Here is a 14,523-nt window from a genome sequence, read left to right as displayed (position 1 = left end):
CCAGATGAAATATGCCTCTTAATGAAGCGGACTTTTGTTGAACTGATTTAGTAATTAGCTTATCTTCCCTTCTGAAAGACTAACGTGATGAAGTTCTCATTGATGTATTTTACACACCGGCAGTTTTGCAGTATGTATGCGTGAGTGTTTTCAGCTTTGTATTGTTTTAAATTATGTATGTGATGTTGTGATCCACCTTGTATAAAGGCGGAATACAAATAATAAACTATGAACTATATAGACTATTCTAAAAGCCTGCTGGAAGAGCCAGGTCTTGAGAGCAATCTTGAAATGTGTTAAAACACACGCTCCACGGACCATTAAAGGGAGTGAGTTCCAAAGTGCAGGTACTGTAAAGTAAAAAGCAGAGTGCCATGTGACTTCATGGTGCGCAGTGCAAGGCCCGGGTAGTATTATATGATGATCGTTTAAAGATGTGAGAACTTGGGGTACAATTAGTGCAAAAGGTAAGTTGGAGCTCCAAAACTGAGAATCCTTGAAGGCAAGAAGAATTTTAAACTGAACTCGATATTCCACTGGGAGCCAATTTTCCTTTTTTAAAAATTTTTTGTAAACCATGCCGAGCTCTATCTTTATAGAGTAGATGCGGTATATAAGCTTAAGGGTTAGTTTAGTTTAGGTCCACACAAGGTTAATCAAAATAGAGATTAAGTCAATTAAATGAAGGAAAAGAATCTCACAGATGCCACTCCATGGATCATAATGATATTACCCATATAAGGAATTGTGGCATGGGTGTCTTTCATAGATTCAAAAAACCTTCATATATTAAAAAAGACTTAATTCATCAAATTTTTCTATATTTTTGTTATTGCTCAAAAATTTTTTTATTAATTTTTATTATTATTTTTTCTCGAACCTTAGTTTAAATAAAGAATTATTCATTAATATATTTGATTTTTACTCTACTAAGCAGCTTTCTCTGCTTTTCTTAGCAAAATTACAATTATTAGAATTATGGTGTATTGCTGTTTAAATTCCAGCCTGTATTTAAAAAACCTGAGGAAGCCGCAGTGTAGCGGCAAAACGGGTTCCCGTCGAGAGGGCTGAGAGTGGCTATAGCGGCTATCATGGCTTGCTATCTAACATCACACTAAAGATTAAAGCCAAGAGATAAGTGCTTTTTTCTTTCTAAACAACTATTAATGCTGGTTGAAAAATGGATATCAAATATTTGCTAACCGCACTCAAGACTTGAACCCCTGACATATGGAAGATAAAAGAGGTGCCTTAAGGCATAGAGCTATAGAGGGAACTTCATTTAGAATTTGGTAACTGAAGGGACACGTATCAAGTCCTTAGGCCTTGTTTTAGGCTGTAATACCAGACCCTGTTTGTCTTTTCCTTTTTGAAAATACTACAAGGACATGTATGTTTAAACAGAGATGTGAAGTGAATTCAATTGTTTTGTTAAGCCGTATTTACAGACAGATTTAGATTAGAAGCTCTGCTGGTTAAGGCTTTTTCTGACCCTCTGTGGACTTCAATCTCCAGATAGAAAAAATGCTGATGTGTTTAAAGTTTCATGTGACCTGTGTCCATATATGGTTTGTGTTTACGTCACATGTTGACACATGCTGACAACACTGATTCGTGTAGAATGATATAAAAAGAATGTGAAGCTGATATTAAAGTGGACATATTTTGGAAGATGATTTCTGGTCTTTAAGATATGTCCCCAGGTACCTGACTTCCAAATGACAGAGACAGAGAAAGTATGGGGCAGGAATTGGGACCTAAATCCTTTTCAGTAACAGAGCCTCTACAGACTAAGCAGATGAGAAATGGCTTCTTGTCAAAGCTTTGAGAAGTGAAGGAAATGATTCAAAGTCAGTACAGGTGTGTTTGTCCAAACCACACTTAAAGCACGCCCAATCAGATTTGAAAGTTTTCTGGTGGGAAGTCCTAATGGTGCCTATGACGTCAGATGCTACTTAGGCGTGCTTAGTATAAGAAGGTCCATCAGAGCAGTGTTTTCTCTTTTAGGACTCCTATTCTGTTTTATTGCTTATGCTGATTTCTGAGACTTTACTTTTCTTGATTATCTTTTAACCTTTTCATCCCTATATCTGCCACACTCTCTCCATTTCACAGGACCATTAGAAGCTATAATAATCAGTGATCACCTTGACGGACACAATCTGATGAGGACCAGTCAGAACGGCTTCAGCAAAGGATGATCTTGCTTGATGAACTTGCTGCACTTCTTCGAGGGAGTCAACAGGTGACCAGGTCACATTATATATCTGGATATATCCTTCGAGAGAATGGGGTAAATGGACAATACTCGGACTGGAAGCTTGGTGCTTGGACCTGTGCTCTTCAACATATTAATAAATGATCTGGAAATGGGTATGACAAGTGAGGTGATCAAATTTGCGGATGATACGAAGTTATTCAGAGTTGTGAAGACGCAGGAGGATTGTGAACATAAGAACATAATAACTGCCATCTCTGGATCAGACCCTGGGTCCATCAAGTCTGGTGATCTGCTTCCGCGGAGGCCTAGCTTGGTAACCTGGCGAAAACTTAGTCACCCATATCCCTCTATGCGCCTTTTGAGGAGATGTGCATCTAACTTGCCCTTAAATCCTAGAATGGTGGGTTCACAGTAATTTCTGCCGGAAGAGCATTCCAGGTGTCTACCACTCGTTGTGTGAAGCAGAACTTCCTGGCATTTGTCCTGGGCTTGTCCCCCCTCAGCTTCAGTCCATGACCTCTTGTCCTAGTCACATTTGACATCGTAAATAACTTTTTGTTCTGCTCTATCTTGTCGATTCCTTTTATTATTTTAAAAGTCTCAATCAGATCCCCTCGCAGTCTCCTCTTCTCAAGGGAGAACAGTCCTAGTTTACTATGTAGTTCAAGTTCTCCATACCTTTTACTAGCTTCGTTGCTCACCTCTGCACCTGGCAAAACCCCCCTGCTCCGCGGCTCTCTTAAGCAACTCGTCAGCAGCAGTGATCAAGACAAGCTGCCGACATCGAGGCCTTCCCTCTACGAGTCCCGCCTTTGTGGAAAAAGGAAGTTGAAACAAGCGGGACTCGCAGAGGATAGGCCCCGACGTCAGAAGCTTGTATCGATCGCTGCTGCTGAGTTGCCGAAGAGAGCCGCGGAGCAGGGGGTGTGGCCGGAAGCAGGTAGAAGGGAGAGGGAGATAGGAAGGCTGTAGAAGCTCCGGAGCATGACACCGACCCTGGCCAGGATGATTTCTTTTTCAGGCTGTTGCTGCTGCCGTCGCCACGCCCCCCCCCCCCGAAATGACAAAAACAGCCTAATGCCCGGCGTCGGCATCTTTGACGTCGGGGAGAGGAAGGCTGATAGGCCCGGTAGATCGGGACGGCAACACGAGTCTATCACAGAGCCCGGGATGGGCTCTGCGATCGACTCACGTTGCCTTCCTGAGCTACCGGTCGATTGCGATCGACGCGTTGGGCACCCCTGCTTTTAATGATGGTATACTTTGGGTATATTATGTTAAAACTTACAATCCTGAAATAATGATAACAAATCAGTAAAAAACACATTTTTATATATAACTAATATCGTAGGGATGTCTATCTAGCGTCTACATCAAAAAAGTGTGATTTTTGGGAACGGGTATCGGACGCCTACCCAATGCCTATGTAATGCTCATTACAATTTGCGCCACACGGATGTCTAAATCATGCCTAAAACTAGGCGGTTTATAGAATCGGGGCTCTAGTGCCCAATAACTGTCCTAGTTTACCAGGTGAATGCACTGGCACTGCCTCCCTTCTCTACTTTTTCATGTGCACATAACAATGCATAACCTGAGAGAAAAAAAGGGGGGGATATCTTTAGGAGACTGAGACCACTCCTATGTTCCACAAAGACAAGAAGTCTAAAGCAGAATATCTACAGTAGTTACTGAAACTATATCCTCAACCTAAAGCAAGAATAACAAATTTGGGCATAATGCTACCAAGCTGAGCTTACCACAGAGAGCTCTGAATATAGAGGAACTTTGTGCTGAACAAACCAACACCCAGGCTACCTCATGAAGAACCTGAAGCCTACATACTTCACCAATCAAGGGGCTGGCTGTGGAGTAATGATAACCAACCACCTGGCTATGGAGTAATGCCCAAGGAGACAATAGAAAAATTTCAAGAGAATCTGTTAAAGCATGTCAGAAGACAACAGCTCTCCCTAAGGAGGAAACCTGTCCAAGACTATAAATCAGAGGAATGAAGGATGCTGTTTGGTATAGCCCCTGATTTCTGTCCTTGGATCACATGAGCAGCATGTGGCTGGAATCTAGGAGGGAGCTCTTAAGGAATTTTGATCTACCTCTGAAACTTGATTCCTAAGTTGCTAGACTTCTCCAAGACCATGACTTCCTGGAGATGAAAGAACTATAACACCAGCTTGACTTTGCTATGTCTGCCATGTTACTCAGGAACTCTAGTTAAGCATGGCCAAAATATTGTGGCCCTGTCATATTTTGGCCATGACAGTCTGTAGATTGCCTGATTGCCTATTTCAGAGGAACTCTTAGCAGTACTTATCTCCATCACCAAGGTCCCAGCTGAAGGGTAAAAGACCCAACACAGAAGGTCTCTGAGTCATACAGCCTGAAAGAGAGATCATTTAAACACAGGTTCAAAGCTTTCAACCATGGAGATTACGGAATCCTATGCTCCCCTTCAGTAGTGAATTTAACAGGTAAGGACAAGCCCCTTAGAAACACCAATATCATATCCTTCTCTCCACTTTTAATATAAGAATCATGCGCCTAAACTGGAGAAGAACCCATCTTCTACTATCAGATATATAAAAAGGCACTTAAGGCAGGAAAGGTATATAACCACCCAGGAAAACAGAATTCACCTGCAGGCCATTTTCTGTCAAGACCCATTCAAGTATCCCCTGGAGATTAAGCCAAAGGAGACAAGAACACTACTAGCTCTCCCTGTGGATCTCTCTGTTTCACACACCAACAATCTACCTGCTCAACTAGCTTTTTTTCACAAGAAAGGGGGATATCAAGAAGGGAGGAAAAAGAAAACAAAAGTTCTAAACACATTGCAACTGGCAGTGCCCTCAAGGCTGAGACTAGGAACTCCAGGACATTTTTCTGACCATACATGAAAGGGGAGAGAAGACAAAGGTATTCAGTTTTATTAGCAAGGTCCCACGGGAGCCTTGCCATCTAGCTACATTGAATAGGAGCATGTAGGCTGAAGTTCAAAGCTTTGAAAGGCACGGGACCCTCCAGGTTTCACTTGGGAAAGGTCTGTGGACTCATCTCTGGGAGAAAACTCCAGACAATGAACTCAAATCATTGGGATGAGGGCCATGAACTAAGCTCTTGAGAGCGAGGTCTGTCTCAAAGAATCTTGCTGCACCATCTGCTGGAGGCAGAGAAATACTTGCAAGTTCCAGGGCTGAACATCACCTTATACTAGTGATGATGTTACTGAATTATCAGTGTTCTAGGCTGGTTAGAGGTCATAACTCACTTGATCTGGACTAAATTAACAGGATGATAAGGATGTTTGGATTTTGATGATAAAATGAAACAATCTGTGGGAAATTCAATGTAGTACTGTGTTGTATAGTACAAGGTGGGCAGACTGGATGGGCCGTGGCCCTTATCTGCCGTCTATTTCTATGTCTATGTCTATGTCTAAGATATAAGAAAAATGACTTAAGTTCTGGTTTTTAGTTCTCATTTGAAAACATTCTAAATCAGGGATCTCAAAGTCCCTACTTGAGGGCCGCAATCCAGTCAGGTTTTCAGGATTTCCCCAATGAATATGCATTGAAAGCAGTGCATGCACATAGATCTCATGCATATTCATTGGAGAAATCCTGAAAACCCGACTGGATTGCGGCCCTCAAAGAGGGACTTTGAGATCCCTGTTCTAAATGTTCTTCTTAGAAAAAAAGTAAAAATATTTTAAATGAACAAAAATCTCTTAGAGCCCTTATGATTCAGAATTAGGCATGTATACCAAGCCACAACATAATAGCCATGTATATTATGTTTTTCACTCATCTTCAAAGTAGATGCATTTTGTGCTCATGCACCATTCATTGCAATTGTCTTTTAAACCCCATAAGCCAATATTTCTTTTTTAATTGGAAAAGTTCTAGAATAACATTCTTCCTAAATAAAGTCCTCCCCTTTTCTGCAGAAAAGGATGAACAGCAGCAGCACAAGTTTCTTAATCTTTTCAATAAATAAACCTGTAAATCTAAGCTTAATTACGTGGTTCTTTTGAAGAACAAAATCTACCTTTCATGTATAAGAAAAAGCAACTGCGCTAGCATTTTTAAGCATTATTGTATGATACTTTTAAGACCAGAAAGATCTCTTCTTCAGATAATTTATGTGTTCTTAAAAAGTTCATATACAAACTAGTTTAGATAAGTTGTCCCACTTGTAATTTATAATAATTTGCAATACTGTACTTATTTTCTCTATGATTAATATTAGAGTGGTTTGAAAAGTTTGGTAAAAAAGCATGTTAAAGAACATACCCCCTCTTCTACGAAACCACGCTAGCGTTTTTAGCGCAGAGAGCCGCGCTACTCCCAATGCTCATAGGAACTCAACGAGCATCGGGAGCAGCGCAGGACATTCAGCGTGGCTCTCTGCGCTAAAAAATGCTAGCGCAGTTTCGTAGAAGAGGGGGATAGTCTCTCCATTGAGGGCTATACATGTAGTCTAGCGAGTTTTTTTGTATCATAGAGAAAATAACTTACGAAAAAACTGGAAACTCACTGGACTAAGGGCTCCTTTTACTAAGGTGCGCTAGCGTTTTTAGCGCACGCTAAACATTAGCGCGTGCTAACCCCACGCTACACGAAAAATACTAACGCAAGCTCTATGGAGGCGTTAGCGTGTAGCACACGCTAAGCGCGCACTAAAACCGTTAGCGCACCTTAATAAAAGGAGCCCTTAGTGTGTAGCCCTCAATGGAAACTATGTTGTTTAATATGCTTTTTTACCAAACTTTTCAAATCACCCTTGTATAACTACTAGTTCTCTGCAAATTGAAATCATTCAGGGTTCAAGGAAGGAATATCACAGTAAAATCTGATGCCCACTATTACCTGCTGAGCTGTTCACCATGTTGTATGGGGAAACTTGTGGGTTTACCATACCAGAGCTACTGTTAACGGGCTGGCCGTAGGGAGAACTGGATCCCAGAATCCCACTCTGGTTCATTCCAGGAAAATTGGTATGCCTATAGAAGGAGAAAGCACACAGACACACTGCTGTTAATTTTTGTCTCCCTACTGATTTCACTAGTTATCTAGTCATTACTTGTTAGTACAGGCGAGGCAGCTACTGTCAATGCTTACTCACTTGCATTTGTGTGGTTTCATTTTCTGAAATAAATTGCTATTTAAATGTTAGAATTTTGCTCAATTCTTACAACTTTAAAGCAAAATATCAAAGCAATTAAGAAAGTAAAGAAGCTATAGAAAATGACACAGAGGCCATGGCACCTTATAAACTAACAGATTTAGAGACTGTGTTAATAAAATGTGGTAACTTGTGTTTATGGTAAAATACTCATTAAATGCCACAGGTCCCATTATTTCCAGTTGGAATAATTCACTAAATAATGTTTACGTTAATATGCATTAACCGACAGTGCAGGTTAGTATACTAACCCTCTCTTTTACTAAGGTGCACTAATCCATTTAGCGCGCACTAAACGCTAACACATGCATGTTAGTCTATGGACGCGTTAGCATGTGCTAATTGGTTAGTGCACCTTAGTAAAAGAGGGCCCAAGTAAACTGACTTCTTCTAAAACATAGATCATTAAGAAAGCTGATTTGATGTTTATAATGTATTGGAAAATGTATGTAAAATTTGACCTCGACCTCGACTGTTTATGTTTACTTGTAAGCCACTTAGAAGATAAGCAGATAATAAGTTGTTTAAATAAATAAATAAAATTACACTTCGTCAGATGTCAGAGAGAGACTCTCAATGGTTCATAACTTTTGTCCCAAAATTTAACACAAAATGAAATGAACAGAACAACTTAAAAAAAAAGAATTGTCTTTACCACATTTTTCCTCAAAACAGCAAAAGAAGAAAAACATTCTTGGGATTTGATTGTATGGTGATTATAACTACTGCATAATTCAATAGCAGGTATAGAAAAGGGACATGTTCTAGACCAGGGATCTCAAAGTCCCTCCTTGAGGGCCGCAATCCAGTCGGGTTTTCGGGATTTCCCCAATGAATATGCATTGAAAGCAGTGCATGCACATAGATCTCATGCATATTCATTGGGGAAATCCTGAAAACCCGACTGGATTGCGGCCCTCAAGGAGGGGTTTTGAGATCCCTGTTCTAGAGGAAATTACAGTCCATTTCCTTTAAGCATTATGCCTTATACAGAACAGCTGTTAAAGTGACTTAAACGAGTTATTTTTCAACTAGGATTACCACAGCAGATAACGCCATTAAACAGCCTTTCCAGTTCATCGACATTTTCTTATGATCAGTAAGATTTGGAGCAACAGATACTTCAATGCTTTGACACAAGTTTCGTACAGCATCTCAGAGATACAATTGCTATTATTCAAGCAAATATGGATCTGAGGATACGATGGGACTGAATAAGGAAAGTTGATTTGTACCAATTGATACTACTATGGAAGAACTTCCAAGTACATTGAGAGTAACAGTATGTCCCTCAGATTTTTTTGCCTCTCCTCTCAGAATAAAGAAGCCAGGAAAGAGTTCTCTTTTTAATATAGCTCTTTTTGGATGCTGTGTGAGATCATATTTGAAATGGTAATTATTTGACCTTTTTTTTCTAGATCAATTTCTTTATTGAAATTTTTTAAACATTACAAAGGCAGTGTAAATGCAAAAAACAGTGGACATATGTCAAGGGACACTAAGCGAATGAAGTGACAAGCAATACAATCCACCAAAACGAAATCAATCCCTAAACAAGTAAGCATGAAACTGTAGTCACTAATACTAAATCAGGACATAAACCTTCATTAAATCCAATTGTCTTGTATAATTTTCAACCTGTTGCCATTCTACCTCTTTTGATAATTCTCGTATTTATCTAAAATGTTTATAATCCGCTTATCAGACCTTCTAGGCAGTGTACAAAATAACTCTCATAAAATCATCACAAACTAAATCATTATCTAAACAAATCACAAACATAATCAAAAAAAGTCAAAAGACAACAGCTCTGCATCATAGTGATTCAACTGATTAGAAAAAGCTGCAGAACTTCAAATCTGGAATTTGTTAGAACATAATGGATCTTTGGGTGGTTTTCAATCAGGTTTTAAGGTGTGTTGTTGTAGAGACACAACTTTAGTGGTAATTCTTAATGATGTGCATCAAGGGATACATAAGGGAGAGGCTGTATTACTTGTTTTCCTTAACTTGACAGCAACCCGAAATACCACTTATATTTAGTGCTTGGCCAGTATGAGAAATTGGGTATCTTGTGAACTGCTTAGGTTTAAGCGGGGTATAAGTTTAAACAAAATAAATATCTGAGAGATAGTAGATGACTGGAGATGCTAGCAGAAAATTCTTCTAGGCCTTTTTTTGTAGACTTTGGTCTGACTCAAGGATCAATCTTATCCTTAGTACATTTTAAATGCAAATAAAAAACATAATTTTAAAGTATCTTGGCAGTTGTGTGCTAATGATGTGCAGGGAGGAGGAGTTGGAAAAATGATGAGTTAAATATTATTTAGGCCAGATTAATGTAATTATCAAGATACATACTGTAGGTTACAGTTATATAGTAACAAAACATAGGCACATGGTAATCTAAATACAGTTTACAATCAATACTGATGGGTCAGATATTACATTATCTAACTGTGAGCAACTTCATAATAGACATACTGAGAAATATATCTTTTTTGAGAAGAATGTGTCTTTATAGACCTTTCATGAATCAGGACACTATTATATCTTTGATTGAAGAACTTATATTTTCATGTCTGGATAAAACTTATCAGGTGACTGATATTTATCCATAGAATTGCTACCAGACTGGTAACTGGTGTTAGCTATTGGGATCATATTTCCCCTATTCATTGAAATCTGTATTCTGTAGACAAGACCTGCCATCCAGGTGGTATGGCATCATCCTGCATAGAGAATGGGTCTTCCAAGGACTCATGTCCGGAGGGAAGGATTAAGAGAGTTGATGACATGATCATTAAAAATCTAGATAACTAATGGATATGAGGATCAATTGGCAACCCACCTGCCTGGTGCAACAGTGGTGGACCTCATACCATCTAGATATGAGTTTAGGGTTGAACAGGCTTTCTTGGTTCATGTAAGCACTAGTAAAATAGGAAGGTTTGGGAGAGAGGGCCTGAAAGTCAATTGAGTGTATACAGGAAAGCTGAAATACAGAACCTCCAGTACAACAGTCTCAAAAATTCTCTGTGTTCTATAATACCTTAATGTGTGGTAGGGATGTGCATTTGTTTGAAATGACAAGAAAAATATCAATAAAAAATCCCTGAAATTTAATTTTTGTTTCTGATGTCATTAAAAGCATGCAATCTTCAAAAGAATGAACACTTTTGCGACACAATGCACTTTTCATCATAAGTGTGTGCGTTTTGGAAAGAGTGCACTTTTTTTTTCTGACCGTGCACACTATTTGGCTTATGCACTTGTGCGCTATCAGGAAAAAACATGCACTCTTGTAAGGGTATGAACTTTGTGAATAGTGCACATTCTTTGCAGAAAAAGTGCACACTTTCTGAAAGAGCATACACTCTTACTGATATTGCTCCCATTACAAAAAAAAACTGCATAAATCCACCCAAACAAAACAAAAATTCTTATAAACAACATGGGAAATGACACAAATGAAAAATTTGGGGTTACATTCCCTTAAGGCGTAGATGAGATGATGGTGCAGAGAAAATGGCTTCAGTTTTCTTAGGAACTAGGCAATGTTTTTGGGGAAAAGGAAGGGTTATATTGCTGATGCTAATGTTTTTTAAAAAGGGAGATCTAACTGATAAGCTGTTCTATCATTGGGAAAATCCAACAGTTGCTCAGCAACACAGGATTTTGAGTGAAGCTATCTTTCAAGGATACTAACAAGCCATGAAAGTTAAAGAATACAATAGAAAGGTTGCAATGCAGGCATAAGTAGCTTAGGTACATTTAAGTAAAGGGCAAACAGAGCTGAAAGATTCCATACTGCTAGGCATGCTGCAAATACGGACACAAAACATACATTAAAATGTCTATATGTGAATTCTAGAAGTCTAAACAATAAGATGGGAGAGTTAGAATGAATAATATTGAATGAAGAGATAAATGGGTACCTCAAAGACCAAGTGGAAAGAGGACAATCAATGGGACCCCTGCAACACCAGAATACAAATTACAGTACATTCTCAATTATTTGACCATCGCTAATCCTACCATTTGGCATATCTGATAAATCCCCTGGTGATGTCATTGTGTTGCCTATGTGGAGTTGATTGAGAATCTGGTGATGAATTACAGTAAAATGGGATGTAGGATATCTCTCAAAATCAATGTTCTTGATGCTCATCTTTAGACATTCAAGGAGAACATGGAGCACTCAGAGGAGCAAGGTGAGAGCTTCTACCAGGATATACTGAACTTCGAATGATGTTATCAAGGATAATATAATGATAACATGATGGTAGATTACATCTGGAGGTTGATTTGTGAAAGTGACTTACAATATAATCGCAAATCTTGAAAAAGTTCTCACTTCTAAATCTGTGGTCATCTTTGTATAACTTTAATATAAATACATGTTAATTGTGATTCATATGTTGCTTTTTATGACTTTATAAGAATGAAAATATGAAAATTTGGCATTTTCATGTTTTAAATAGGCAAATTGTAAAATTTGACTATTCTGGTCACAAAAGCAAAATTTTATGAGAAAAACCAGACATTTCCTATCATTTTTAGGCATGAATTGCTTTGCTTTGTCTACAGCTGCTCTTTGTTGTCCCCAGGAAACTTTCACCCTAAGCAAACACCGAGACTTTCTTAATTGGATTATCATCAGTTTTTTCTAAAAAAAAAAAGGCTTTTTTGAGCTCTTTCAGGTGTGTTCTCCAGAATTTTTTTATTTTCAGGGAAATGCTCTCTTTTTCATGAGGGAATAATCTTTTTGTGTTTGCCTGACCACGTCTATCAACATATTAAAACATCTCCTGTTATTCAGTTTGAACACATGGAGGTGATATAGGGAGAGCGAGGAATCAGATCTAGAAGCAGGGTTCTTGCTCTAGATAGCTGATCTCTGTTGCCCTCTGGAATTCTCTGCTCAGTTTGTATTTTCTCTGTGGTCAGTGCATGAGCTCTGGGATCCTGTAGGGCCTTTCAGTACTATACAAATGATGAACAGTAGTAGTAGTAAGAAGACCTTGTCAGGCTAGTCTGACAGGGTCATAACCAGTGTTCCCGCTAAGCTGCGTTGGCCTGCGCTCGCGCACAAAATATTACATCGCAGCGCAAAGTTTCTCTTCACAGCGCACACACGCGTCGGTAAGGTAAGGGGACGCATTGGGGAGATTGCACTTCCCCACAATTGCCATGCTTCGGTTCCTCTTCTTCCTTCCTTCCTCCCCCCCCCCCCCCGCGGGACCCTGCGGCACCATCAACTCTTACTCCCTCTAATGTCGGCCCTGCAGCTCCAGACTTCCTCGCACCTTCTCCCCTCCCCCTTTGGATCGCTATTATTTTAAATGTTATAGCCGCGGAGCTGTATCCATCAGTGGAGATGTCTAACCTCGGCCTGCCCCGGAACTCTTACTGCAACAGTGACTTCCTGTTCCTGCCTAGACGGGCGGCTGCTGCAGTAAGAGTTCCGGGGCAGGCCGAGGTTAGACATCTCCACTGATGGATACAGCTCCGCGGCTATAACATTTAAAATAATAGCGATCCAAAGGGGGAGGGGAGAAGGTGCGAGGAAGTCTGGAGCTGCAGGGCCGACATTAGAGGGAGTAAGAGTTGATGGTGCCGCAGGGTCCCGCGGGGGGGGGGGAGGAAGGAAGGAAGAAGAGGAACCGAAGCATGGCAATTGTGGGGAAGTGCAGAGCTGCAGGGAAGAGTGTTGCGGTACCCAGCTGGAGGGAGAAGGAAGATGAGGGAGGGAATTAAAGGAGATGCCAGGGCTTGGAGCGTAGGAGGAAGGTATGCCAGTCTAAGGGAAAAGGAAGGGGGAGATGTGAGAGCATGGAGGGGGAGCGAAAGATGGAAGAAAAGGAAAGGAGAGAGATGCCAGAGAATCAGGGAAGGGGAGATACCAGACTATGAGGAGAGGTGTGGGAGAGGGAAGGCGAGGAGAGAGATGCCAGACCAATGGGGTGAAAGGAGAGATGGAAGGGGGAGGCATACAGTTTCTGGAAGGGGCATAGAAGGAGAGAAGATGCCATATAGGGGAAGAGAGACGGCAGACAGTGGATGGAAGGAAGAGAGTTACAAGAAGATGAGGAAAGGAGAAACCACAGAAGACAAAGGTAGAAAAAAATTTCTATTTATTTATTGCTTTAGGAGACATGTGTCACTGTTTCTGTGAAGCATTGTATGCAGAGTCCAGCTTCTTGCTGGTTCAATTTAACCTTTGTCTATGTATTTTTATTTTATCCCCCCTTTTACAAAACTGTGAAGCGTTTTTAGCACCAGCCTTGGTGGTAGCAGCTCTGATGCTCAGAATTTTATGAGCATCAGAGCTGTTACCTCCGTAGCTAAAATCCACACTACAGTTTTGTAAAAGAGGGAGGGGTTAGTTTGTGATTACATATTCCTTACTAGGCGAAGGTGTTTTCTGTGTTCTGTGTGTTCGAAAGACATGGTTTTCTGTTAGGATTGACGGTGTAGGATTGATCTGTGCTGGTCTGGCTTGTTTAGTTTTACAATGGGTGTATTGATGTACTGCTCACTGCAATATGTAAGATGCTGCCTTTTCCTAGGTACTCATGTGTGACGTGTGGTTTGTTACTAAAAATCATGTTTTTCTTACAGATGGGGGGGGGTGCCAAAAAATGATGGGCCCCGGATGTTACATATGCTAGGTACGCCACTGTATGTAAAGATACCAGAAAGCTGGCGTAGCAAAAACTTCTAAGTTTTGAGTATTTAACCCTCCCACAATCTCACGGGCACTCGTTTCAAGTTTATTGAGATTTTGATTTAAACGCAATATCAAATATTTTCAATGCGTATAACAAAAATAAATTTGGGGAAATAAATAAAACCATTTGAACCAGTGTTCCCGCTAAGCTGCGCTGGCGTGCGCTGGCGCACAAAATATTACATCGCAGCGCACACGTTTCTCGTCACAGCGCACGATCGGAAGAGGCGTACGGCAGATGGCAGGGCGGCGAGAGGAGAATCGGGCGAGTTGGCTCATAACTTGCTGGCGCCCGATATTTTTGGCTCACGGTGAAAAAAGTTTGCTCACAACACCCGCCCGCTTAGAGGGAACACTGGTCATAACA

At 40.3% G+C, this 14,523-nt stretch overlaps 1 protein-coding gene across 3 annotated transcripts in view; it reads right to left on the bottom strand.

Moving 5' to 3' along the window:
• Positions 1-14,523, bottom strand: part of ARID1B (AT-rich interaction domain 1B) — a 938,949-nt gene that overhangs the window by 122,579 nt on the left and 801,847 nt on the right. For all 3 annotated transcript variants that reach the window (XM_033937003.1, XM_033937004.1, XM_033937005.1), the window contains one exon: positions 7,108-7,241. In XM_033937003.1, the coding sequence (XP_033792894.1) occupies positions 7,108-7,241 (134 nt within the window). The remainder of the gene's footprint in view (positions 1-7,107; positions 7,242-14,523) is intronic.

The sequence above is a fragment of the Geotrypetes seraphini genome, chromosome 3 (assembly GCF_902459505.1).
Source record: "Geotrypetes seraphini chromosome 3, aGeoSer1.1, whole genome shotgun sequence".
In the NCBI taxonomy this organism is placed as follows: domain Eukaryota; kingdom Metazoa; phylum Chordata; class Amphibia; order Gymnophiona; family Dermophiidae; genus Geotrypetes; species Geotrypetes seraphini.
This window is presented reverse-complemented; position numbering and strand designations above follow the sequence as displayed.